We start from the raw sequence: 25191 nt of genomic DNA, 5'->3' as shown, positions 1-25191 counted from the left end.
AAGAAGCTAAATACATTTTAATCACAACGTAGTAAGGCTTCTTCTATCAGGTGGGCTTATGAAATGCAAAATAAGCAAAAGGAGCATTATTTTTGCTCCCCACAGAGGCAGAGACATCTTTTAACCTAACTCCTGATGCATGATGGCAACAAATGCAAAATAAACGCAGGTTCACATGTACTATAATTGTTGAGAGTTGAATGCATGTGTTCAGTTTCACTTCTGGAAATAAAATTTAGATAACTTATTACACACTTTATTTGAGTTAAAGATAGAAAACAATATACTTTTATGTAAATTGCTATGGCAATGTAGTTTACAGTAATTTTTATATATACTTCATATTATTATTTTAGACATAAGGAATAAGGCTAGTCGTATATTAAGTTTAACAATAATCAGAAAATATTCTCCAAAAGAATTTCCTGAAGTGGATTGCTAGGTATAAAGCTCATAATTGTCAAGATACTTATATTAGGGACATGAACCCAAGTCATTAAAAATAAGATATTTGTAAAAAAGTGCTATAGAAGAAGGTGCACAAAAAACATGCACTTACACATACTTTCCGAAAGGATGTAAACTACTTTTAGACACTGTCATCTCTTCAAATTTCCTTTACCAACGATATATAGCACAATTTTTGATGTCTAGATGGTGCTGTAGGAAGATGACTAAGGCAACCACATGCAGAAAAGCATGTGTGTGATGCACAGAAAATATAAAGATCACATTCCAAAAGTGAAGGTCTGCAATGACAGTTTGATCTGAAAGGTTTGGAGTGTCATGTCATTAAAAAATGAAATATATGCCACTGGAGTCATATCACAAATGGCACCTGATGTGTACACTCTACCTTTAAAATGACTTGAAACGGGCAGACATTTCTATGCTGTTTTATAGGTGGCTATGTGACTTCAGTACTTTATAATAGCCAGTCAATCTTGAGAGCCAGCTACTTCTCTTAAGCCCAAGTACAAGATATAAATATTCAAATTATGGAATGTTTAACATAGATACTCAAATGAAAAAATGACAGTCTTCAAAATTCCCCATGTTTTGTCATATTGCATAGCTGAAAATTCATCTACTACTTAGTAAAAAGTGCTCTGTTCATTCAAGCAGAATTTTGCTCCAATCTCCTTCAATTTCCATCTTTCATACTGAATAGTGGATCCACAAGTTTATTGTGCACATGCATTAGACCTTAAAGAAAAAAAGCACAGTTCTAGTTGTTTTGTTAATTTTGAACTATTTCATTTACTTCAGACAACAAAGTATTTTTTATAAGACACAGTAAGCTGTTTAGTTCCCATCTTGATAGTCAAGTTTATTAGAAAAGTACAAATAGAAATGTTTCAGAATGTCTTTTACCTACCTAGCAAATATGAATTTATAATTATGTAACAGATCTACAATGTGTACAGGTATTTTGGGAGTAAACAGAAGAGCAGTTCTTGTCTTCAAAGAGATTCAGCATGACAAATTTGAATACTGACTTAGATAATATGTTTTAATTACATCTAAAAGTCTATGTTGATCTTGATCTTCTGGCACTTCCTCTACTAGATTCCAGCCAGGGGCTCAGAACTGCTGTCTCACTCTTAATATATTACCCTATCCATTCATCTGGCAAATTATTTTCTAATAGTTTGGCATGTATATTTTTGACAAAGGTTGATTATAAATTCTACACTGAGGGAGGGTTACTAAAACAATACAGAAAACAACCTGTACTAAATCATTTAATTCAGAATAGAAATTTAGATTTTAAATCAGGTAGATTATAACTTACATTTTGTAACTGGTACATATACTTGCAGACTGCTCTTAGCTATGAAAGCTGCTTGGGAAATAGCTGATCTTCCAGTTACTCGTGTTTTAATGCCTCAGTACTATACTACTTTGGGGAGAAAAAAGTTCTAAAAAGACTGTCTTTGACCCAATTAGTGAACCAGAGATTTTATATTTTGGAGGGTAAAAATGAGTTAAATTTTCCAGGTTATTAAGAACATGGGGGGCTGGGGAAAGGCACTTACAATGCGGTTTTGCAGGAAATGGAATTACTGGATTGGAGAGAGAGGTTGCTTGTTAGTGAACAGATGTTCCTTGTCAGAAAGGCTGCAAAAAGGACTCTAAAATCCCAAGTTTGAGAAAGACTCACTTTTAAGGGACAAGCAAAGAGCACTGGGAAGTGTTTGTGTAGTAGGAGAAATTCTAACCATAAGAACAGGACTCGAAAGGAGGGAAGGGGGAAGCATTCCATTCACTAGTGCTGCAACTGAAAGTGAGAGAATGCTTCTCAACAGCCTACTTGAAGGCCATATTAAGCACCGGAAACTTCATGTCCAGTAGGAGAGGGGACAACAAAGATAAGGGTAATATCAGCTGTATGATTTAGAAGATGTAACATTTTCCGGAGTATCAGTTTGTAGAGAATCATTTTTTTTTTACTTAAATAGTATTCATCTGTCATTTGCTAACAACTTTGATTATGGAAAGAATACACAGCTTTAAAATACATGCAACTTAAAATATCAGGAAAAACATTAAAAATTCAACTCCTTTATAAAGTTTTTTCCTTTACATTGGGTATATCTTTTATACATCAAGTAGGACTGCTTCCAAACTAGAAATAATTATTTTGAAAATTCTATTAATTGCTTTTTTAGGTATTAAGTCAGATATTTACTGTGACTTTAGGTAAAAATTGACAACTTTCTACGTATGAATTTTATATAAATAAATAATTGCTACTTAAGTCAAACAAATAATTCTTCTGATAAAAATGCACCAGACTTCCTGAAACCTTACCAGAAGAAAGGTTAAATGTCACAGATTCTAACCAATGTCTATACAAAGTAACTTTTATGGTTTTGACTCAAAATGAACTCATTCTACCTTTGTCAAACTACTGAGGTGGAGCCTAAATACAAAGTAAGAGAAAAAAAATTCATATGATGTCATGAAAATATACTAAAATCAAAGATAAAGCTGCTCTATTTAAAAAGCAAAAATGAAAAGCGAGAATGAATAAAATAAATCCCCAGGTATTAAACTTGTTGTCTTGTGATTAACTTGTATCTTTCAAAAGGTATATACTACTATATAGGTGTATACTGAAATAAAGTTGCATTTACTGACAGTTTCTATTGTTTTGGATCTAGTTAACCTAGATCTTATCTAGGCACTAAATAGAACCCTTTAAGATTCTGGTTGGCACTTTTTAGTAATGACAGAAGAAAGGCTAGTGATATGAATGGAATTTGAAGAGTTATGGATGACAATTTTAGGAATTTACATACTCCAGTATTTTGATATACTAGTAACTCAATGGCGGTATGAAAAGTATAAAAACTACATTTGAAATGTGTTTATTTAAGAATATTCAATTTCTCTACCCTTTACTAAAATACTATAAAATGAGGCCCATATGTAGCCCAGAATATCTAAATTCTGTCTTCATATTGAAGGAGGTATCCTAACAGAGGCTGATATCCTGAAACCTCTTCAGAAATACAGACAGCTCCAAAGTGAAAAATATTGTGTCCTCATTAGGTAATGCAGCTATCCTCTCATGAATGGTCTGTTTCAAAATTTTTCATAAGAGCTTACAATTAGATGAACTAAAAGAACTAAATACATATAAACTTCTACCACCCTTCTATTTTAAATTCTCTAACATATGTCTATATACCTTTTTTGGAAGCAGTGGTTATGATATGGGGAAAAAAGCAGATGGAAGTATGATTTTGATGTAGATGGTATCATACCTAGAGTTTATTCTGGGAGGCAGTATAACAGAATAGACAAAAGCCTATATACTCCAGAGATCAGCCTGATTTTGATTTCTATTACCCAGCTCTGCCCAAATATGTGCTGTACGACTTTGGGTAAGTAGCTTAACATCTCTGTCTGTTAAGCCTATTAATTCATTTAAAAATGGGACTATGAGTACCCATTTCATAACATTTTTGTGATAATTAAGTAAATCAAAAAGTAAAATGCATTTAGAATAGTGCCTGGTCATAGAGATATTGGCTATTATTAAATATCTTACTAAATATTCACCAAAATGTAAAAATCTGATAAAAACTAAATTGTGACAAAATCAGATTGGTACAGGCATTTATCTGGGACTTAACTAGGACTAGAAAACGGCCATGTTAAACGCATCTCCTTAAAACTGGAATTAAAATTTGTAGATAGTAAGGATTCCTTGTAGTCAAGGAATCTATTATTTGGGATGAAATCTGAAGGATTACATGGGAAAATAGAGTTAAAACTCCATCAGATGCTCTGTTTTATTCACAAATCACAAATTTTTCAGTTTAATCTGATATATTTGTGGCTTGGTAAATTAATAATTTAAATGTTAAAAATATAAATGCCTAGAAATAATCTTTAAGTGTTAAACAATAAGGAAATGTTTACATAAATTATGATTTATGTACTTGACTATCCATTAAAATGCTTCCAAATATTTAGAAGAGGCAAATGCTCATGAAACATAAGTACAAATACAAAACTATATACAAAGCACGATCAGTATTTTCTTTAAAAATAGACTATTTTATGCTTGCCAAATGTCAGTTATTTGTATAACACCTTCAAGATATTTGCCATATTCACACATTTACATGAAATATGAGTTACTGGTTTTGTTTGCATTGAATTAAAATTTAAGATTATATACTTTATTTCTGAATATGAGATGCTATAGACTGTAAGACACATCATTTTATGTACCACTGAGAAAAAAAATGCTACCTGGTAAGTTATGATCTGACACCAATTTTAAGACACAGTCCAATATCAGCAAGATCAATGTATATGAGAGCCAATCAAATATGGTAGCTTTTTTGGACCCTGTCTTAAGTAATAATATCCAAAAAATACAGCTTTCATTTATTCAGTGTATTTTCCAATAGTCATTAAAATAAATACCTAGTTACTAGAATAAAAAAGATTAAAAAGTATAATCATGTAGCAAAAGTAGCATACCTACTACCTACTTAATCACTGACCTATCTATAGGATCAACTATGTAACTTAATATCAGCTATGTAAATACAGGTGCTTTATGAAAATTACCTGTTTGTACACTTGCTTACATATGTGTAGTATGTGGAGCTGACTCTTGGAGAATGGGTTCTACATTGGGTATAGGCAAAATGTCCCTTGAAAATCTCTTAAAACCATTACATCAAGCATATGTGTTTTGTAATACACAGCTTGGTACAGTAAGGTTTCTGAATTACTGAACTAGACTACAGGAAAAAGCAAAAAGGAAAATCAACATGAAGTCCGGGCAATCAAACTCCTGCTTACTTGCAGAGTTTATTCCATACTGTTTTAACATTTAGCCATTATAACTTTAATATATGGGAATAAATTGGCTTAAAATTGTAAAGATTAAATTAGATAGTGGGAGATCTCTATTATCCACTGATTAGGTTCTAAATTTAGGTTAGAGGGGAGTGAGGGAGAGGGATTGAGGTGGGACTGGTAAACATGAAAAGAAATCCAGAATGAATAAAGATACATTTTCTTTTGGGTTATTTGGTCTTATATATTCAATATGAAAGTAAATTATTAAACCTTGGATTTCAAGAAAAAATGTTTACTGAAAATACAGACTGAAGAGATTCTTCATGAAAAAAAGAAAAAAAAAGGTACTACTTTGAAGACACTATTATCTGAGAACTTTCCATTCCTTGAAAGAACCAGCTTTGTGTTGCCACTTTTCAACACTTCACAGTGTGAGATTTAACTCCACAGTCACAGTAAGTTTCAATTTTCATCCACAACAGAATATCTCAGTCGGCTTTTGAAATTCAGTGCTCACCTTTAAAGTATTTCACAGTTTTAACTCTTAATTCTAAAGTAGCATCTTCATCACATACAAAAATAGTTCGGGGATGCTGTTGGAAAGCAGAAACAGTCCACATGTGATTGACTCCTTCTTCTATTGCTTTGTACAGGGCAAATGCCTTGTGTGCCCCTGTTATGAGGATCATTACCTGAAAAATTATGAACACCAATTGGTAAAACTTGTTCCAAATTAGTAATGAGCTCTATTTTTTTTTTTTAAAACAAGGACTTCAGCACCAATATTTTTTCTGAAAGAAAGAAAAATACATAGCTCCACATCATAGTTCAAGGTATTTATTTTTACTTTTTAAGGTAACAAGCACAAAATGTTGCTTCTAGTTTAACAAAGCAAAACAATACCTTCTTATGGGGTATTAGTGCAAACATTATAATACCTGTAATTATTAACACAGTAAATGATGTATAGAAGAAACCTGGGACGATGAAGAAAAAGGACTGTCTTGCAAAAGCAGACTTACAAATCTATGAATAATTTATACAATGTAGAATGATACACCAAATTGCTGTAGTCTAGATAAGCAATAGATATTATGTCAGAAAAGCAAAGACTCTAAAACAATAGATAATATGAAGAGTTACCAAGAAATGCGTGAGGAGCATTTCACTGAACATGTGCTATTCTAAGTTGACTCAGAATAAAAACTGGATTTAAAGAAGGATTAGGGATCTATTTAAACACAGGAACTGTCTTATAAGCATATATGACTGATATTACCCTTATAAGCTACAGAAAATCCAAGATCTTGGTCCCCAGTCCCTAACTGCCAATGAAATAATGCAATGACATGTTGCAAATGTGAATGTATGTGTCAGAATCTTGTCTTTATAACCTTTCAGCTGGAAACTGATCCCATTTAACACCTCATCTACACACACATTTTTGTAATGTAATAAATCTTTAAACATTTTTTTCCTCATTACAATTGTTTTAACAAAGAATGTTAAAACTGATTTAGTTCTAAAATATTTATAACAAACTTTGTATTACATATTTTGTAACTAGACCTAAAATGGAAGGAAATACTCTGCACTCTCCTTGAATTACATCAACTCCTCAAAACACCACCACGAGAGAAATACTATTCTTACTCATATTTTAAAGATAAGGAAACTGAGGCATATTCTGTAACTCGCCCAAGGTTTTGGTAAGATACAAACAAGCAGTTTTATTCTACAGCCCAGATTCTTAGCGATTAACAATTACATTGCCTCTTGTAAAAGTTCTAACAATTAGACAATATGAGCTAAGAGTCTTTTCATTATTGAAGCACACTCTATAAAAAGGTAATGAGACAGGTGGCAAGAAATCTCAACATCAAGTATATATACTGAGAAAAAAAAAGACAACCAAACTTTTATTGGCGAGAAAAGGTAAGTACATACCTACCATTAACGTTATGAAGGGAGTGGAGTTTAGAGGAAAGGAGGCTGCTGGAAGCTTAGTATAGGATGAAGAATTCATTATTGGTGTTTACGGCTAAAGTGTAGATAAAACAAATTGCTCTCTAAATAGACTTGATCTGTGATTAGTTATATCTGTTCTACTCTCAAGGAGATTATTTCTCATATCATGGGAAAGGACAAACTATATGGAATAATTTGGTATGCTTGTTCAAACTGCAGAATCCCTAAATTTAAATAATCAAGCTAGGTGTGGATACCAGGTGATCCTCATGTACACTAATGTTTGAGAACCAGTGCTCAGGCAGATGTTGCAGTGATACAGCTTTATGCTACTTAAGTGTAGCAGTAACACTATTTTAAAAGGTTATGAAAAAGCTAATTTAAATAATCATCAACATCTAATCATCCCATAAACTGATATAAATGATTTACAAAAATTTATAACCTCCTCCATATCCCTTCTTGGTTGGAATTTTTAAGTCAAATGTAATTTTTAATAAATGAGGAAATTAGCCTGGACAGCATAGTGAGACCTTGTCACTTCCAAAAAAAAAAAAAAAAATTGAAAAATCAGCCAGGCGTGGTAGTGTGCGCCTGAAGTCCCAGCTACTTAGGAGGCTGGGGTGGGAAGATCTCTTGAGTCCAGGAGGTTGAGGCTGCTGTGAGCTGTAATCACACCACTGCACTCCTGTCTGGGCAAAAACTGACCCAAAGAAAAAAAACTCAGTATTTGAGTAATTCTATTTGTTCTAAAAAACAGCATAAAAACCGTATTAAAACTTACATCTTGTTAAATGTAATGTATTACATAACTCAGTTTCATATTTTAGAAATAAGATTGCTCTAAAATCCTTTTCTCAACTTACTGACTATGAAATTTGAGTCCTTGAAAGGTCTTTTTTCATATACCTATGACTTTTAGGTTTCTCATATATTTTGATTGGCAGTTTGTATCTATTTGTATGTTCAAGTTTAATTGTATCAAGATAAGTTACTTATTCATCATACCTTGTCTATACTTTTTTCCTCTGAACCTGTCCAATCTGGCTACCAGAAAGGAACAGAGTTCTGGGTTTCCATATAATTTAACTACATATTACCATGAACTGACTACAGTTTGTTCTGTATTCTCAAGGAAGAAAAGATAAGTTAATCTTTTCTGTATTCTTAAGGAAGAAAAGAAAAAAAGATAAGTTACTTATTCATCATACCTTGTCTATACATTTTTCCTCTGAACCTGTCTGATCTGGCTACCAGGAAGGAACAGAGTTCTGGGTTTCCATATAATTTAACTACATACAACCATGAACTGACTACAATTTGTTCTGTATTCTCAAGGAAGAAAATGACAGCCCAATTTAAAAAAACCTTAAATTACACAGAATTGGCTGTTCAGAGCTCTTCCATGCTTAAATATACCAAATGTAGAATAGTTGCAGCCCCAGCTGAGTTCCTTTTCTCCTGGAAACCAACAGGGCTCTATCATCCTACATAACATACAGTCAAAAAGCATTTAAATCATCCTGAGAGCTCCAAAAAAGATACTGTGTAACTAGCAATGCATCATTGTCCCAGCAGTCCTTTCATGAGACACTTACAATAAAAAACAAACCATGTGATCAGTTAAGATTTTAGGACCTCAAACTGGAGCAGGAACAGGCAAGCAGCACCTCAAAAGTGGTGGTGCTTAATTCTTAGTTTACAGCTTCAAAAGACTTAATTGATCCCTAAACATATCAATGAGACTGACAAAAGTTAGCTACTGAAAACTAGAAAACAATTTATACTGCAAACAATGCAATCAAAATATCACTTATTCAGCATCATAACCCCTGCAAAATATTAATATATTGACATCAAAGGAAAAACAACAAAGAACATTTAATGCTTACTTCTCTAGCATCCATCACTGTCCCCACACCAACAGTTAGAGCCATAGTTGGCACTTTTGATAAATCTCCATCAAAATATTTGGCATTTGCCAAGATGGTATCCATTGCTAAAGTCTTTAATCTTGTCCTTGATACTAAACTGGATCCAGGCTCATTGAAAGCGATATGACCATCTGGACCAATTCCTTTCAAAAGAAATATACATACATATACACATGATGTAAATAGGTTTCACAAAGTTCAATGTGCGTTAAAGAACAACAACAAAACACTTACCTTGTTTGATTTTATACTTGAATTCCTATTACTGCATTAAAATATTTGTTTCTGTATTGATTCAACAAATGTTTCAACGTTTTCTACATGCTTAGCAATGAGCTGACATGATTCTAATAGTAAAATTAAGTATCACCTTATATTAATATAACATTTGATAATTTATAAAGCCCGTTCACATGCATCATCACAACAGATTATTAAATATTATTTAATAATCTTATGAGATGGTCAAATTAGCCATATCTATTTCCCTCATTTCCTCCACCTTTTTCTACATACACAAGGAAATTTTGATGCTCAAGAAAAATAAGTGACTTGTTCAACGTCACAACTGAGTAAACACTGAGACAGGACTCAGATCTGTCTTCTGATTCCTACTCGGACATCTTTATAGTCACACTTTAATTTACTTGGTTGTAGTCCAGATACGGCAATTAACTAGTAGACCTTTCTGTAGGATAGTTTCCTCACTTATAGAAATGTGTGGATTGGACAAGATAATGTCTAGGTGAATAGTTTTTTTTTTCTTTTTCACACTTCTGACTGTAACCCTTGTAAGAAATAACATTTGATGTTGCAATCTAGTATATATATACACATACACAACACAAACATATAAAATATAATTAAGACAAGAACTGCATGAAATCATACTTACCCTTACTAGGAACCATACAAGCTGTTTTCTATTACATTGCATTTCATTAACAAAAGGAAAATGTTGCATGTAATTGGCTATATTGATTTTATGATATAATAATGGGTGACAACCAGTTTTAAAAACACTGCTTTAAAGAGATCTAGTGCCAACTCTAATATTCTAGGATTACCTCTAAAATATAGACAGGAATATGACATTCTTATTTGAAGGAAATGGAAGGTAATTCTTTTCACAAACTTAAGAATCTTTCTATGACATACATAAATCGAGTTTTATTTATAAGTACCCTAGTAGCTAGTCACATTTCTGGCAACCTCAGATAAAAAATAAATCCGCCAATTCCGTGAGTCATTAAAATATCTTTTACATTTATATTCTGCGTATTTACTTTAATGATATCTGTATTGTACTGACAGCACACAATTTTAACAAAATTTATATAAAATATGACAGAGTAACCCAGTTTTGAAAAATGAAGAAATGAAGACTCTTTTGAAGCAGGTACAGATGCCAAAGTACAACAATTTATGAATTTCTAATAAGGAGACATAAGACCAGACCTACATGTGGTTAATATGCACTGACTGTTTCTACTATTAAGTATGTATCTGCTTATAAACATATATTAATTATAGGCATTAAATTCTCTAGATTTGTAAAAGTGTTCTGTTTCTCCTCTTAGGTATACATATCCCTAACATATTTCTCTACATATGTGTAAAGAGGGAAGGATGGGATCAGGAAAATACAAGTTTCAAGGAAAAAATATGAAGTCTACTAAGATCTACTACTAGTGACCTCACTGATGATTTGGGCCTTACAGAAGTGTACAGCTAGTACAGCTAAGCTGAAATTATGAGCAAAGGTTAATAATAGAGCTGGGTCAAGATATTTGCTTGTTGGTTGTAACTGTCAAAAATTGAGGTTCCTGAAATAAAATTATTTTTTTAAATGTGGCTAATTCTTATTCAGCCTTTAAGTCTAACTATATCAGCACCTCTTGAAACATCTCTAAAACTCATTGTCTGGAGTAAATGTCATTCCTGTGTTCCTACAGTTCTAATGGTAGTGTACATATACTCTTCATGAAAGTACGGGCTTTATCTTCATCATTATATTCTTACCATTTAGAACAACAAGTGACACACAGGATGCACTTATTAAATAATGGCTGGATAAATGAATGCATGGTTGCTATTCTTTGGTCAGCTCAGTATAGTTTCTTCCACCTCCCACCTTGTTCTCTTCTGCCTTGCTCCTCTCACCAGAGGGGCTGGAACAATTTTAATTTCCTATATCCCTCTTAGGTAAAGTTACTGTGGTCTAGAGACAAGCACTTGTCTCAGGCTAACCAATCAGAATCTCTGTGTGGATCTGAATCTTGACCGGGGATACAGTAAGGAAGAAGGCATGGCGAACTGAAGTACTGGATGATAGCACTGCAGGGAGAAGATTGATGAGTTTCTACTTCTGAGATCTGAGGTTCTCTGGTTGTTTTTCCAAAGACTTGGTTGTTTCAACTTTTCCTTCAGTTGGTGAGTTAACCTAGAATCATTCCAGTTAATTTACTTTTGATCCCATTATTTCCTTTTTCTAGCAAAGCAAAGAATCCAAGCATGCAACCAAATCAGAATGTTAACACTGTCCCCACTGTCTTATTTTTACTTTTTAAAAACACTATCACCTAGGCCAAGTGCAGCGGCTCACACCTGTAATCCTAGCACTTTGGGAGGCCAAGGCAGGTGGATCACCAGAGGTCAGGAGTTCGAGACCAGCCTGGCCAACATAGCAAAATCCCATCTCCACGAAAGATACAAAAGTTAGCTGGGCATGGAGGCAGGTGCCTGTAGTCCTAGCTACTCGGGAGGCTGAGGCAGGAGGACTGCTTGAGCCTGGGAGGTGGAGGTTGTAGTGAGCCAAGATCAAGCCACTGTACTCCAGCCCAGGCGACAGAACGAGACTCCGTCTCAACAACAACAAAAAACCCAAGACACTATTGCCTTAAGATATTTTAAAAGTTTATATATTTAAGATTTTATTGTAAAACTAGATTTTTAAAATTACTTACTTATTTATTCATTTTGAGATGGAGTTTCACTCTTGTTGCCCAGGCTGGAGTGCAATGGCATGATATCAGCTCACCACAACCTCCACCTCCGGGTTCAAGCGATTTTCCTGCCTCAGCCTCCCGAGTAGCTGGGATTACAGGCATGTGCCACCACGTCCAACTAATTTTGTATTTTTTTAGTAGAGATTTTCTCCATGTTGGTCAGTCTTGTGTCGAACTCCCGACCTCAGGTGATACGCCCACCTCGGCCTCCCAAAGTGCTGGGATTATAGGTGTGAGCCACTGGGACCAGCCCTAGATTTTATTTTTAAAAATCCATGTTTGTGTATCTTATTGCTGGGGTTAAGTCAGGAATTGCATGATACACCTTTACCCTTTCTCTCAACACGTTTGCCATCAAGAGGAAGAATGAGAACATTTAAGTATGTATTTCCTTCTTTTTCTTTTCCTCTTCCCTATAGGATAGGGAACTCTGCTCTAATTCCCTGGAATGAGCAATAGCAGATTAACATTTTTAAGCTCTTCTCATTCTACTGTTTCAATTCAAAGGGTAGGAGTGAAAAACCCCATTCTGGCTTCAAGCCCAAACTGCAATCTCTATTTCAACTTTACCTTTAATAAAGCTGATATTTTGATCCCATTTGGCACAGTTCTTAGAGTTTTTATTAACCAAACCCTGGAACAAAAGAAGGGTAGTCGTAAGACCCAGATGCCAATCCTCATCTAAAAATCCAATGATGATAAACCTAGATCAACAAATGAGATTCTTTCATGAATACATATCCAATAATAGGGCATCCCAAATAAGGAAAAGTTCAAAGAAAATGCAATAATCCTTCTCTCTCTATGCACAAGTATGTCCTTTAGATGGTACATATAAAATGTCAGGCATTGGATCATCCATGACTACAGTAAAGATGTTAATGGAAGAGGCATGGGAACTCTCTTAAAATATATTTGGGAGCGGGGAGGAGCGGAGAAAGAACTACAGGAAGCTTAAGACAAATTGGTTAAAAAACCAAATCAAATTATTTTTAGTGGTGTCAGTGATCAACATAATTACAACCTATGCAACATATATTTCAAAAGGAGAACTGAGGTGGTTTATACTGAAGAAACATAACCCCCCCCAAAAAAATTAGCTAAAAAGAAGTACTAAATGATTTAAAGTTATAAGGAAAGAGGAAAGTTCTACCAGACATCTTGAATAAGAGTTACAGGCTTAAACATTATTTTATGCTATGAATGCTTTCTGGAAGGCAGGCAAAGGAACAAAATCAAGTGTTCTTATCAGTGTTATTCCCCATAGTAAAATCGATTTCCTATCTTTGAGTCTACAAGAGGTTTGTCATATGCATACTTATGTAAGGTCAATAAATTAACAAGGGGAAAAGAAAGTCCACAAATGAAGACATTTTCAAGCAGTCACTTAATAATGAACCTCCAACAACTAAAAGCCTTTTTTTCTTATAGTAAATGAGTGAAAACTTTTTTTTATATAAGCAGTTGCAGTATGTTGTAATCCAGTAATTCTACTAGATTCTGGTGTGGAGTTTAGAAAATCTAAAGATTAGATGGTCTATGCACCCCTCAGATACTCTCAAATATCTACTGTCTTAGCCTGAATATTGGAAGATACAAATGGTTAATTATCCCCAAATTGAGCCATACGTACAAAGCAGGAGTATGCATATTTTCTAGGATTACAGAAGTAGTATTAGTAAATTTTATTTAAAACAGATAACCTTCTAATTTGAAAAGCAATAGTCTAACTTGGTTTCTTGCTCCAATAAACAACCATTCTATCAAGAAAGTAAATGTTATTGACTCTGCTAGGTAGAAGTAAAAACTGTCTTACAGAGAAGATTTCAATCCAGCTGGATGTCCTTAGAGGGAATTCGGTAAAAATCCCAAGGAATTCAGTAATTCTAAGGGACAATTATTTCAGCATTTACAGTTGAGAGAGAAAGAGAAGACTGAAGTAGCACTTATGGAGTACCAACTACACACACCAAGCACCGTGTAAGGCATTTTATACACGTTACAACATGATTAATTCTCACAAATTTTGGAATGGTTAATATTAATCCTCTTTTACAAACAATGTACTTATACTGAACTTCAATAAACTTTCCAAGGTCACACAGATACTAAGTGGCTAAAACAGGATACAATTTTACATCTAACTTTAAAACCAAATTTCCTCCAAAGATAATCAACTATCTCAACCATACTTGGCCACTTTAAGTATAAATTAACCTCAGTACAGCTCTATTGAAGATCAAATTCATGTAATTTTGATCAGTGTTCTATTAAGTTAATAAGTTATATACAGATAATTTACAGCATTAGTATTTTTAGTTGAATATTAAAGAATATGGCAAAAAATTTTAGTTTAGTTGATGTTGTATTATTCTTATAGCAATTAGCTAGCTGACTGCGATAGTTTATACTAATAGAAAACCATATTGTCATTATAAAGGAAAGAACTTCCTATTTTTAACTGTAGATTATGTATACACACACACATATAAAAATTACAAGTGGAATTTGGCAAATTAAACATTAATTTTGGAATTTATGACAGTTATACAGCTTAACTCATATTAAGGCTGATATATAAAAAGTTTTACATCATTTTTAACTGATTACTCAGTAAGATGAAACAATTAAAGTGATCTACTAAAATCCACCTGTTCCTCATGCAATCGTTTAAACTCTGGAATTTGATAAGTAGGTTGGCTAGAGTTTTAAAGAAATAGTAAAAAGAAGCTATCATTTAGGTAAAGAAACATATTACTCATTTTGAAAGATGTGGTAAACTGTCAACTTTAAAGAGGTAGTTGTAAGAGTTTAACATGGATTGGGATGTACCTCTCAAGGCATAATGTAAATAATTCCAGCTGTTAATTTGAAGATTAAGATGGGAATTTTAAGATTATTTTCTGAAGAAAATGAAGTAAAACAGAAATCAGTAGCAGAATTAATGGGTATTATGGACAGCCACAGGTGCTCTTCACATTACATAATGAGAAGATTTCTTTTATAAATTTAAAATTCCCTAATTCAAACACTAACAAATAGTTAATGACAAAAGGTTTTTACATACCTCCAACAAAAAGATCTATTCCTCCAGCTTCCTTTATTTTCTTTTCAAAAGCATCACATTCTGCTTGTAAATCTGCAGCATTCCCATCAAGGATATGTGCATTATTAGGATCTATATCAATATGCTTAAAAAAGTTATTCCACATATAAGAATGGTAGCTTTCAGGATGATTTCTCGGAAGTCCTAAAGATGAAGTTAATAAAAATATAAGTATTCCCAGAAATAAATCTAAAGTTTATTTTTCTGTTTAAGTCATAAGTGTTATTTAATATATGTAACTTCTCTATACCATATTCAATTTAAAAGCATTTTTATGTGGAATATATGATTATATGCCCAGTATTAATCACCTTAAACGTATGCATTAATTCATAAAACATTTATGGAATACTATTATCTCATTTTATAGGTGAACACTTGAAACATAGGGATCTTTCCCAAAGGTCCCATCGTTCACAAAGGAGATAGGATTCAAACACAGAAAGTCTAGTTCATGTGCACTTCATCACTATACTCTTCTCAAACACACACAATTTTAATCAATGAGACTGACTTTCATGTTAAGCTCAAAATAATCAGCCATTCAAGTGAAATGATAGTCATGTTCCTCCTCTATTCATACTATATGTGTGCAGATTATGTGGAATCACAGCACTTATTTGGCTATCATTTATGCTACCATTAAATATGTATTGCTATATTTAAATTTTAACAGAGTTTCTATACATCATAGATTTCAGGCAGGCAAGTTAACACTCAATGAATTATAAAAGTTTCAGGGCTACCAATATAGCTTTTGATTTGAAAAACTACTTAACTAATTACCTTTACATATACATTAGATTATCCTGACAACACTGATTTTAACTCTGCTTTAAGAAAAAAGAGAATGAGAAATGTGAGTAGACTGGCTTAAAGTTACATCACTGGTGAGTGGCAGAGCCCCGGATGAATGCAGATCTTCTGATTTCCAGTCCTTCATTCCTTCCACTATTCTGTGCTACTATCACAAAAATACAGGTTTTTATATAAACTCCCAATCTCATCTCAAAGCAGTACATTACATTTTAGAAATATATTCATACATTAATATTATATTCAAAACATAAATTCAAATATACTAATATTCTAAAACTACATTCATTTTATTCAAAATGCAACATACCCACATAATAGTCAATATCTTTACGTATAGCTTACCTACATATTCATCCATATTAAAGGTCTTCACATATTTAAAAGAAAGGTGTCCATTCTTATGATATTCTATTAGTTTTTTATAGCATCCTAAAGGTGTACTCCCTAAAAGACATAAAAATTCCATTTTCTAACATGACTTAATAATCTATTAAAAAAACTTTTTATTAACTTTACCTATGTTTTTCTTAATAATATTCTGTCGTTCCGATTAGGCAATTATTAACTTAAATACATAATCGATTAACAAGTATTTAAACATTTTGGTAAACTAGAATTTGCTGAATAAAGCTGGAAATCTGTCAATAAAAACTGAAGTTTGGAAAATTATCCTTGAGTTGTTGGGTACTAGGATATACTATTACAAATTCTAAGATTAGAAGTTTCTAGAGTATATACCTGAGTTTTTAAAAATCTCCCTTTCTGAAAACAAAATCTTGAGTTTTTGCACAAATGATATATAAATAGGTCGTGTTGACTATTTATTCAAATCAAAAGGGAAAACAGAGCTAAATTTAAATATTGCCCCTACTTTCAAAATAGAATCTCAAACTGGCAAACACTGAGTAGGGACTTTAGCCTTACAGCTTTCTAAATGAAGCTCCTGTTTCTCATCTTTTGATAATTTCAGCATGTATCAGCTAAAATGTGTAAAGTGAGAAAAAGAAGTTATTTTTGCTTAGGACAGAATTTATAGGAAAGAGGATCTTCTAATATTTCATCTGAGTTCTTGATTCTATTGTTTTATAAAATTACAGTTTGATATGTGAAAAGATGGTGCTTCATGGTACAACAGAATAAAAATAAACTAGCCACTTGATGGCCTTCACCTTTGCTTTCTAAATTTGTTTTTTTTTTTCTTTTTTCATTTTAACTTCAAACTGAAAGGCCAGATTGCATTCTTTTTTTTTTTTTTTTTTTTTTTTTTTTGAGACGGAGTCTCACTCTGTTGCCCGGGCTGGAGTGCAGTGGCCGGATCTCAGCTCACTGCAAGCTCTGCCTCCTGGGTTCACGCCATTCTCCTGCCTCAGCCTCCCGAGTAGCTGGGACTACAGGCGCCCACCACCTCGCCCGGCTAGTTTTTTGTATTTTTTTTGTTTAGTAGAGACGGGGTTTCACAGTGTTAGCCAGGATGGTCTCGATTTCCTGACCTCGTGATCCGCCCGTGTCGGCCTCCCAAAGTGTTGGGATTACAGGCTTGAGCCACCACGCCCGGCCCAGATTGCATTCTTATAACAAGTTATCTGGCCCTCCCAATCCTAGTTGGAGTACTGATTCCTAGTTAACCCACCATCACAAAACAAAACAGTGCAAAACAAAAGGCTGCACAAAAAATTCCAACCCAAGTATCATACAGAAATCTGATAAAACTAAACAGTCTCTGACAAAAACAAATACAAAGGAAATTCAAGAATAGTAAAAAGACTGCCTCTCATTTGAGATGACAGAATAGACAAGGCTATAAATAAATACCACACAGGTTCACAGAACAGAAGAATAAAAGATTTTCTAAAAGCTTAGTACATATGTTGTTTTAGATTACAATTATTAATTTAAAAATTATGTAGTAAAATTTTACATTTCTTTCTCAACAAGCTATAGCCCACTAACATGAAACCTGCCTAAAAGATGGATAAATATGCTTTCCCTCTTCCTTTCTGGAAGGATAAATGAATCTCTTCTCTCTTTTAGTGTCAAGAGACGAGTTATAGGATTCTCTCAATTTAAGGATATATGAATAAAAAGGTGATCTGTCACAACTGAGGTGACAAAAAAATTCATTTTCTATTTTGTAATCAATGTGGCTAAAAGACTGAAGAAAAAAGAACTGGTTAAACAAACTTAATTTTAATATTTGCTTTGTAATAGTCATTACTAACACAATTTAGCAAGTACCTACTATGATTTATATAAAACAAAGATTAAGACATTTTCTTTCCTGTAAGAACTCACAGTATAAGGATAAGCAAGTACAAAATAGCGGTAACACAGGAAAAACGCTATAATCTAAAAGAAGTTTGAGTATTGCAGAATATCAAATAAAAAAGACTACAATCTTGCTAGTTGGAAGAACAATAAAAGAAAATGGCATTTCAATTCAGTCTTAATGAAGGGATACAATTTCGACAAAGAGGAAACTAACTCAGAGCAGAGCAAATATGGAGCCGGAGATTCAATGATGACATCTGTCTACCATGTGGCTAGATGCTGTGCTGATGTTTTTATATATTACCTCACATAAAGCTCACAACCTTGAGAAACTGGCATTATCTTTCCCATTTTGAAGACAGAATAACTGGGTCAAAAAGATTAAGGAATTTGCCAAATATCATATGGCTGTGAAACCAGGGATTCAAATCTAGATACGTCTGGTGCCAGAGCTCATACAGATTCCATTAAATAACATGCGAGGAATATGAGTGAAAGCAAAGCAAAGCAGCCAGCAAGTTCAAGCCTATTCTTGAACTGCAAGCAGTCAAATCTGCCTAGCCCAGTTCTGGGTAAGGAAATGGTGGGAATAAGTTTTGGGAAGCAGATCAGGCTCACAGCATACAGGCTTTAAATGTCACCCTCATTAAGATCACATGAGTAAATATAAAATTGAACAGATATTGCCCAGAAATTGAGCTTGATGGGGAGATAATTACAATACAGCCTGGTACTAGCAATTACCGACATGTATGTTCAAGTCTCAAAAGCAGTGGTGGAAGGGGACATAATTAACCTTGTCAATGGTCCATGAAGGAGAGTAATGGAAAATTTCAACAAGGTTTTCCAGAGATACTCCCTTGGCAGGTATATTACTAGCAGTTATGCTATCCAAAATAAAGCAAAGCTGTAGATCTAAATACACAAAAAGATGTTTAGCACTGCTGACATTTAAGACTCTCTAAGTCTTTTTGTCCCCATTCAAATTACTGTTTTTTCTGCATCATAATTAACACAATGCCATTAACAGAGGTAGGCGGAGTGCAACTAAGTATAACAGCATAGAAACTATACAGAAACCACATTCAACCCCAAGGGCTCACATATCAGAACTGAGGGTGCTGGGGGTGTAGTACTGGTGTGTCCAGTGAAAAAAGTCACCTTTTGCCATTCTCACCAAGATCTACTGCCCTGGACCAAAAGAGAAAAAGCAAAACAAAACAATCAGCTTGAAGGGTACCATTCATGGAAATTACTCAAGTGGGAAAAAATTACAATTGTAGTTTTTATGTAATTAGCATGTATGAGGGGAGGAGTTGGAGAAAATAGTCTGTTTAAATAAAATACTTACAGAAACTATAAATTGATAGACTATTTACAGTATACAAGGGACTTACACATACACTATCTTAGCTGACTCTCAAAACAGCATCTTAAGTTATTATCCATATCTTTCTTATAGGTAAGGAAACCAAGGCTTAGGGGTATAGAACAAATGCCTTGTAGTCAATAAGGAGCAACTTTAGTTCCAGGTCTAATACTGTGTGAAAATCATGGGTCAAATAAAGTGTCATAAGATCAAATGACACGACCTGGTTGTTTTTTAAGAGCATGCTTAATGGAAAACTTAATTCAATAAAATATGTAATTAATGCTTCTCCTTAAACTGTGATGAAGACATATTTTTCACTTGTAATATATCTATAATAGAAGCAACATAAATAGTAAAAGGCTAATAAGCATTACATAATATATAACTTCTATATTAATAAGGATTTATAAGGCATGTGAAGTTAAATTAAAAGGCAACAGTACATAACTTAGGTACCTCTTAATGATTAATAAGAAAGCCAATCAATTAAAAACTTGTATGAATGATAAAAGCAATGCTCCCCAAAACAAAGGAGTACTAGAAAAATGTACAAAAAACATGAACAACACTTAAGTTACAATATATCCTATTGCATTTTGGAGTGATAGGTGAGACTAAACTTTGGCACAAGACCTAGTAACACACTATAGATAGTAGATTTTATATACATGCATTTTTCTGGCCTTTTATACTACGATGTTCAATTAGTGATACGGCAAAAATGAATGGGGAAAGTATCTTACTAAGAGAAACCCTTCAATTCCACCAGAATTAAATGTGGGTAACATCAGAATATAAAATGGAAAAAGTAGTTAATTACCTGTTGGTAAACCCAGTGTAAAATATCTGTCCTGTCCAGGTTTGAACTGAATGATGCGATTACAGATGTACTTGGCTGCCCATTCACTAGCCAAGTCATAGTTATCAAGAATTACAAGCCTCATTATGGCGACGCAGAGCTTCCAGAACAAGAAGTTCAAACCTGAGAAAAGTCCATTTTAGAACACTTTACATAATAAATAGATAATTTAAATTTAATAACTTTTTAAAAGATGTAATAATAAATAGAGCACTGAAACAGAATATAGTGATGATTTTTAAAAGTACATTACTGAAGAAGGACATGCACATATACAATCTGAATTTTAAAAATAGTAATAATAGCTGTTCTCATTTGAGCAGACACGGAGTTTAAGGCAGTGGGCTAAGTCATTTAAAAGTATAGTTAGCCTTCTGTGGATTCCATATTCGAGGACTCAACCAACCAAGAACTGAAAATATTCAGGGGCAAAAGATGTTTGCATCTGTATTAAACAGATACAGACTTTTTTTTTTTTTTGGTCATTATTCCCTAAACAATACAGAATAACAACTATTTACATAGTATTTACATTGTATTAGGTATTATAAGCAATCTAGAGATAAAGTATATGGGAGTAGGTGTGCAGGTGATATGCAAGTGCTATGCCATATAATTTCAGGGACTTAAGCATCTGTGGATTTTGGTATCTGAAGGGGGATCCTGTAATCAATCCCTAACAGATACCAACAGACACCACCCACAGATACCAGGGACAAGTGTACATATATTAATCCTAACAGCCATCTTGTGAAGTAAATAAAATGCCCAGTTGTAGATGAGGAAATGGACTCACATGATTTGACTAAGGTCACACAGGTAGTTAAGCAACAAGGTCAGAATTCAAATTGTAACAATGGGATCACACTAGACATGTTATTTTTAATAAGAGAATTCAACAGAAGAAAAAGAAAACAAAGTGAACTAAATAAACTGATCTCTGGAGGAGAAATTTCTTCACAAAAAGCAATTTTAGTTCCTCAAAAATTGTTCTAAAGTTAAGAAAATTATACATATATTAAGAGATCAGTCACTTAAAAGCTACGTAATTCCATTTTACACAGTGTAGGTTAATACCATGAAAGATGTGGAAATCAGCATTCTTACAGTAATTCACAGCTTCTGATATCTGTAAGACACATTGTTTTCCTTTTTTTAAAAAAAAATGGTATAAATTTAAGGGGTACAAATGCAATTTCGTTACACGGATATATTGTTTAGTGACTAGGTCTGGGGTTTTCGTGTATCTATCACCTGAATAATGTACATTGATCCTAGCATTTCTCATCATCTACCCACTCCTACTCCCCAACCCTTCTGAGCCTCCAATATCTATCAGTCTGCTTTCCATCAACCATGTGTACACATTATTTAACTCCCACTTATAAATGAGAACATGTGGTATTTTTCTTTCTGTTTTGGAGTTGTTAATGGCCTCCAGTTCCACTCATGCTACTGCAAAGGACACAATTTGATTTTCAACGGCTGAATTTCGCGGTGTATATATACCACATTTTCTTTATCCAATCATTCATTGATCGACACTCAGGTTGATTTCTTATCTTTGCTAATGTTGTTAATGGAAGGAAGGTCATAAGTGTGAGGTGTCCAACTCCTTGGCATTTTGAACAAAGAACTGCACAAAAAGAAGGAAACACAGGAATGAAGCAGCGAAAGCAGGGATACTGAAGCAAGAAAAGCACTCCATGGGGTGGGAGTGGGCCCAAGCAAGCAGCTCAAGGGTCCGGTTACAAAGTTTTCTGGGTTTTAAGTATTCCTTTTGAGGTCCCTTAACAGTTACACCTTATCTGCATGAAGGATTTGGTCCGTGGCTAATTAAAGGCTGAGGTGAATTGGCTCCCTATGCAGATGAAGGGATGGCCCATGCTCAGTCCACCGCCAATCCAAGGCACATTCCCCTTCCACCTGAGAGGTGGCGGAAGGTAGTCGATTGTAGGGAGGGTAGCCTTTGGTCCTTTGCTACTTGGGTATGGGGAGATGGGTTTTTTCCTTTTGGTTCAGCTTTAGGAAGTTTCCGTTAATTGGTTAACTGGCTTTAGGTTCCCTGCCCCCACACGCAGGTGTTTTCTCTGTCAGGAAGTCAGCACAAATTGGCCTTAGATTTCCTGCCCCCAGACCTTGGTGTTTTCCCTTGATTCAGCTTTGGGAAGTCAGCACGAATTGGCCTTAAGTTCCCCGCCTCCAGACCCTATTCTACTGCCTCGCTGTCAATAGCGCTGAGATAAAAATGAGTGCGGCTTTTTGACATAATGAATTATTTTCCTTTAGGCAGATACCCAGTAGTGAGATTGCCAAATGGCAGTTCTATTTTTAGTTCTTTGAGAAATCTTCATACACTCTTTTCTACAGAAGTTGAACTAACTGACATTACCACCAACAGTTTATAAACGTCTCCTTATAACATTTACTCAACATTCTATAACAATTCCCATAATCCTTAGATTTTTAATTCTTAGTTTTATATTTAAATGCTTCAGTCACCAATACGAAGCTTTTTATAACATGGTTTCAGCATTCCTGACTTTTGTACCCACACACTTTACATACAGTAATAAGTCAAATTTTCTAAATTAATGAGATTAAAGGTCTTATTAAAATAAATGTACGGAATCTAAATGTCTTTAAGAAGATAACACTTTCGAATTCTGACACACAACAAAATATTATGGTCACCATGATCTAGAATTCTCGCCCAATAACAATTATTTATTTACAGAAAATAAATTACATAAGTCATAAATTCAGTCCAACAAATGGACTCAGCCTCCACTTAAATATATCCATCATCTAATGTCAAAAACAATTTTAGACTTTAAGCAAAGAATCAGAAGCAATTATTGGCTGTCATGACCATCAAAAGATACATTTACTTCTAACAAGAATATATGGCAAGCTAATTGCTAATAAAATGGGGGAAAAAAAGTAAGGTAAGGAGGACGAGAAGCATTAGAGCTTTTCAATGTCTTCTGCGTCCTGGGCATGTTATTTTTCTCATTTCAACACACATTTGAAGACCTATTATATACTAAGCACTGCTAGGTTCTGTAGACACAAAAATGATTAAGAATTCTATTGTCAAAGTGCTTAGAATCACTTAATTGTCTCTGAGATTGAAATTATTATTCTCACTCTTCAGATACAGAAAACTGCAACTACAAGTTTATTGCTGACGTTAAAAAGTGGCCCAGGGAGCTGACTTTAAAACTAAGTGTATCTGACTCAAAGACCCATATGCCAAAGATGTCTTATCAGTTGAGAATCACTTAGGATGCTAGTTAAAAATATAGATTCGCAGGTCCCTCTCCCTAGACACAGTGTTTCAAAGATTTGGAAGTCCAAGGAATCTCTGCTTTTGCAAATTATCACAGGTGATATTCATAATCAGGTGAAATTTGTTAAGAACACCACACACCTCACTGAAACGAATTTCAAGCAAGTCTCTCAGACCAAGGTACAGGCAACTTTTTGTTTTATTGAACTCTCTGGAGGGCGCAGAGTCATCTCCAAAAGTCCCAAATGAATCACTTCACCCAGAAGAAAGAAGAATTTCTTCACACTTAAGTTTTTAAGATTTGACTTTTCCAGTTTTTGCCAATCCTCAGAGATCCAAATTACTATGGCCTTATGCAATTCCCTGGCATCACGACAAGACAGCATCAAAAAACAGAGCACCACCCTTTCCCTCGTCTTTCTTCAGGTGCTGATTCATTTTGGATGTGCATCGCTAGGAAAAAGGGCTGCTGAATATAAATCGCAAAACTTCAAAGCTGGATGGCAACTTCCACACGCGTGAAGTTACACAACTAGTTAATGGCGGGGCCAGGACCAGAATCTACACTTGCAGAACCTCTGCTCCGAGCTTTTCCTTACTCAACCTGACCTAACCTCAACGGGTAAGGGTGGCCTGGCCGCGCGTGTGGGACCGACCAGAGGAGGGACAAGAGACAGCAGAGAAGGCTATGGGTCCAGCCCGGGAGGCGGGGACTGTAAATACCCTCAGCGGCGCTTTTGCCTGGCCCTCACTCGGCAAACGACAGCGAATGCAAATGAGGATGACTGTTAGGAATTTTTAACTAGTATAGGGAAAGGTGTCAGGAGGAAGCCGCGAGAGAGGAGAGGACAGGGACGCCTCCTCCCGTAGGCACAAATCCTGAGAGGACAACCAGGTCCGCGACGGGCAGGACGGGGACCCCACGCGCCCCCAGCCTCGAGGTTCCTGAGACCCCATTCCGCCCCGGCCCAGCGTCCCCGTCTCGGCACAAAGCCCGCACAGGGCGAAGTCGCCGTTGGGTCCCCGGGCCCGAGTTCCCTTCTAGGCGCTCCCTCAGTCCCCCCGCCTCTAAGCTTACCGGCAGACCCAATGGCTCTTCCGACGCTGGAACAGCGGGAACAAGCAACACCCAACCACCCGCGAGCGACCCCGGCGAACCAGTGGAGCGCGAATCCCACGGACCCGGATGCAGATAAAGGCGCAGGAAGGAACCGCGGCGCGGCCGGCAGGCGCT

At 34.8% G+C, this 25191-nt stretch overlaps 1 protein-coding gene across 3 annotated transcripts; it reads right to left on the bottom strand.

Moving 5' to 3' along the window:
• Positions 1–231: 231 nt before the first annotated feature.
• On the bottom strand, positions 232–25191 carry GNPDA2 (glucosamine-6-phosphate deaminase 2). Of its 3 annotated transcripts, XM_010379083.2 has the most exons (7): positions 25036–25176; positions 20627–20788; positions 16509–16610; positions 15309–15491; positions 9192–9376; positions 5849–6023; positions 232–1206 (listed from the first exon to the last, which is right to left on the bottom strand). In XM_010379083.2, exons 2-7 carry the CDS (start codon positions 20748–20750, stop codon positions 1145–1147), a joined length of 831 nt encoding a protein of 276 aa, XP_010377385.1. In that variant the 5' UTR covers positions 20751–20788; positions 25036–25176; the 3' UTR covers positions 232–1144. The 3 variants fall into 3 exon arrangements, with proteins under 3 accessions (XP_010377385.1, XP_030775209.1, XP_010377386.1); XM_030919349.1 differs by lacking the exon at positions 16509–16610 and having other exon boundaries at positions 25036–25191; XM_010379084.1 differs by lacking the exon at positions 20627–20788 and having other exon boundaries at positions 25036–25191.

The sequence above is a fragment of the Rhinopithecus roxellana genome, chromosome 2 (genome assembly GCF_007565055.1).
Source record: "Rhinopithecus roxellana isolate Shanxi Qingling chromosome 2, ASM756505v1, whole genome shotgun sequence".
Classification (NCBI taxonomy): domain Eukaryota; kingdom Metazoa; phylum Chordata; class Mammalia; order Primates; family Cercopithecidae; genus Rhinopithecus; species Rhinopithecus roxellana.
The sequence above is the reverse complement of the archived record's forward strand: the minus strand, read 5'-3'. Positions and strand labels throughout refer to the sequence as shown.

Coding starts and splice junctions, on each gene's coding strand:
- GNPDA2 (XM_010379083.2), bottom strand. CDS start 20,750: ATGAGGCTTGTAATTCTTGATAACTATGACTTGGCTAGTGAATGGGCA. Junction 15,492..16,508: donor TAATATGGATGAATATGTAG/GTAAGCTATACG, acceptor CTTCATCTTTAG/GACTTCCGAGAAATCATCCT. Junction 1,207..5,848: donor AACTGTGAAATACTTTAAAG/GTGAGCACTGAA, acceptor TTTTTCTTTAAG/GTCTAATGCATGTGCACAAT.